We start from the raw sequence: 1,760 nt of genomic DNA, 5'->3' as shown, positions 1-1,760 counted from the left end.
CTGCGCAGAACCCTCAAGCTCCCAGGCCTCTGGTAGAGGACCCGAGCTTGAAGGATAAACCGCCCGCAGGGGCGTGCTGGGTGTGTATATATATATATATATTGTTATTATAACTTGTAGGCTTTTGTGTAACACTTGTGGGTCAAGCTGACTTGCCTTTCATTTTTCTTTTTCCTTCTGTCCATCATTACTGTGCTTCTTTCCTTTATTGCTGCATTTTTTCCTTTCTGTCTTCCTTCATAAAATCTTCTATCTCTTTCTCGACTTTTACCTTTTTCCTCATCTACCTTCCTTTTCTTCTCATTTGCCTCCTATCTTCCCTTTTTCTTGTCTTCTACTCATCCACCATCCCCCTGCCAGTAGCTTCTACCTACATTGTTTTGTTTTTTCCTTTTTCCTTCAGTTTATCCTCCCTTCTTATCCTCTGTTCCATCACCTTTTTTTGTTTCTAAACTTAACACGTCTGCTTTAAGTGCAGTAACAGAACTTACTCGTTGCTGTCCAAGTGAGACCCCGCTAAATTCTGTGATGGAGTTGTAGACTGAAGGGTGAGCAGATGTCCGTCCAGGACCGGGACTTCCGCTGGAGGCACAGTGGTATTGTCAGCAGCTGTAGCCATCTGGTCCAGGCCTGGCTGCAGGTCAGATGGCGGTGGGGGGAACTGTTGCTGTTCAGAGTAAGTGTCAGAGCCAGGCGAGGACGATGATGTTTGACTGCTGCTGCTGGCTGTGTTGGCATCCAGCATCTCCAGGAGGAGGTCGTACACCAGCACCGCATTCTTCCTCTTCATGGAGGACAGGTGGTCGATGCCTTTGTTACTGTAATGAGAGGGAACGTGACCATGAGCCCAAAAGAAAAGAAGAAAGGGAATTAAACAACTAAGGACCAGATCGCTCAAAGAAATGAAAAGCAGTTAGACTGTTAATATCTCAAATGAAACCTGATGTATATGGAACTCCAAAGTGTTCAAAATTAAATAAATAAATAGGACACAATGAAATAAATAACTATGTGAATAAATAAGACACAGATATGCAATGTGAGAATGATATTTTGAAATACTGGAACACATTTTGAAAAAAAAAGCTCATTATTGTGAAATATATTGCATTCTGCTATATAAATTTACTTATTATTGTGAAATATTATTTCATGGTCATTATTTTTCACAATAACAGAGATTATTCCTGAGGCATTTTATTTATTCCCAACCATTTTTATTCCAAAATGTCCTTTTTTCAAAGTCAGTCTTTATTTCAAAATCCCGTTTTTCCCAATGGCCTATTTATTTCATAATGCGACTTTTCAGCAGAATGACTTTGTCTGTCAATCAGTGTGAGTGGCCTTTGCACCTATTGGCTGATCGTTTACTATCGACTAGTTTTCCTGGATACCTGCTCCGCGGACGACTGCTACAGGTAGCAAAAACGTGCTAGGTCAAAAGTCAGGGAGGATGGCTATGGGCTCCAAATGTGGTCATAAATATTTTGTACTTGTTAAAAAGATTTGTATGTGTAAAAAATATTTGTGTGTGCGTAAAAAAGATTTGTATGTGTAAAAAAGATTTGTGTGCGCGTAAAAAAGATTTGTGTGGACTTAGCCCAAAAAAACCCTGCAAGTTACAAGTACGAATTTTGACCCTATTTTTCTTCCTTTCATCTGATTGGTCAATGTCATGTCAATCACAAATGTAACAATCCAATCAGAGAACAGATGGGTTTGGCTGTCGGAGGGGCGCTTTTTTGAACTGCAGGTCTTTG

General features: G+C 40.3%; 1 protein-coding gene across 1 annotated transcript; it reads right to left on the bottom strand.

Moving 5' to 3' along the window:
- Positions 1–378: 378 nt before the first annotated feature.
- On the bottom strand, positions 379–818 carry LOC106456063 (estrogen receptor beta-like; the record flags this gene model as incomplete). The annotated part of the gene is made up of 1 exon (XM_013908218.1): positions 379–818. A coding segment is annotated over one exon (331 nt), but the record flags the coding sequence as incomplete, so codon positions are not given.
- Positions 819–1,760: the final 942 nt, after the last annotated feature.

This window comes from Pundamilia nyererei, unplaced genomic scaffold, assembly GCF_000239375.1.
Source record: "Pundamilia nyererei isolate P.nyererei 1_Seehausen unplaced genomic scaffold, PunNye1.0 scaffold03055, whole genome shotgun sequence".
NCBI classification, from domain to species: Eukaryota; Metazoa; Chordata; class Actinopteri; order Cichliformes; family Cichlidae; genus Pundamilia; species Pundamilia nyererei.
Note: the sequence above shows the minus strand (reverse complement) of the source record. Positions and strands in the feature narration are given on the sequence as shown.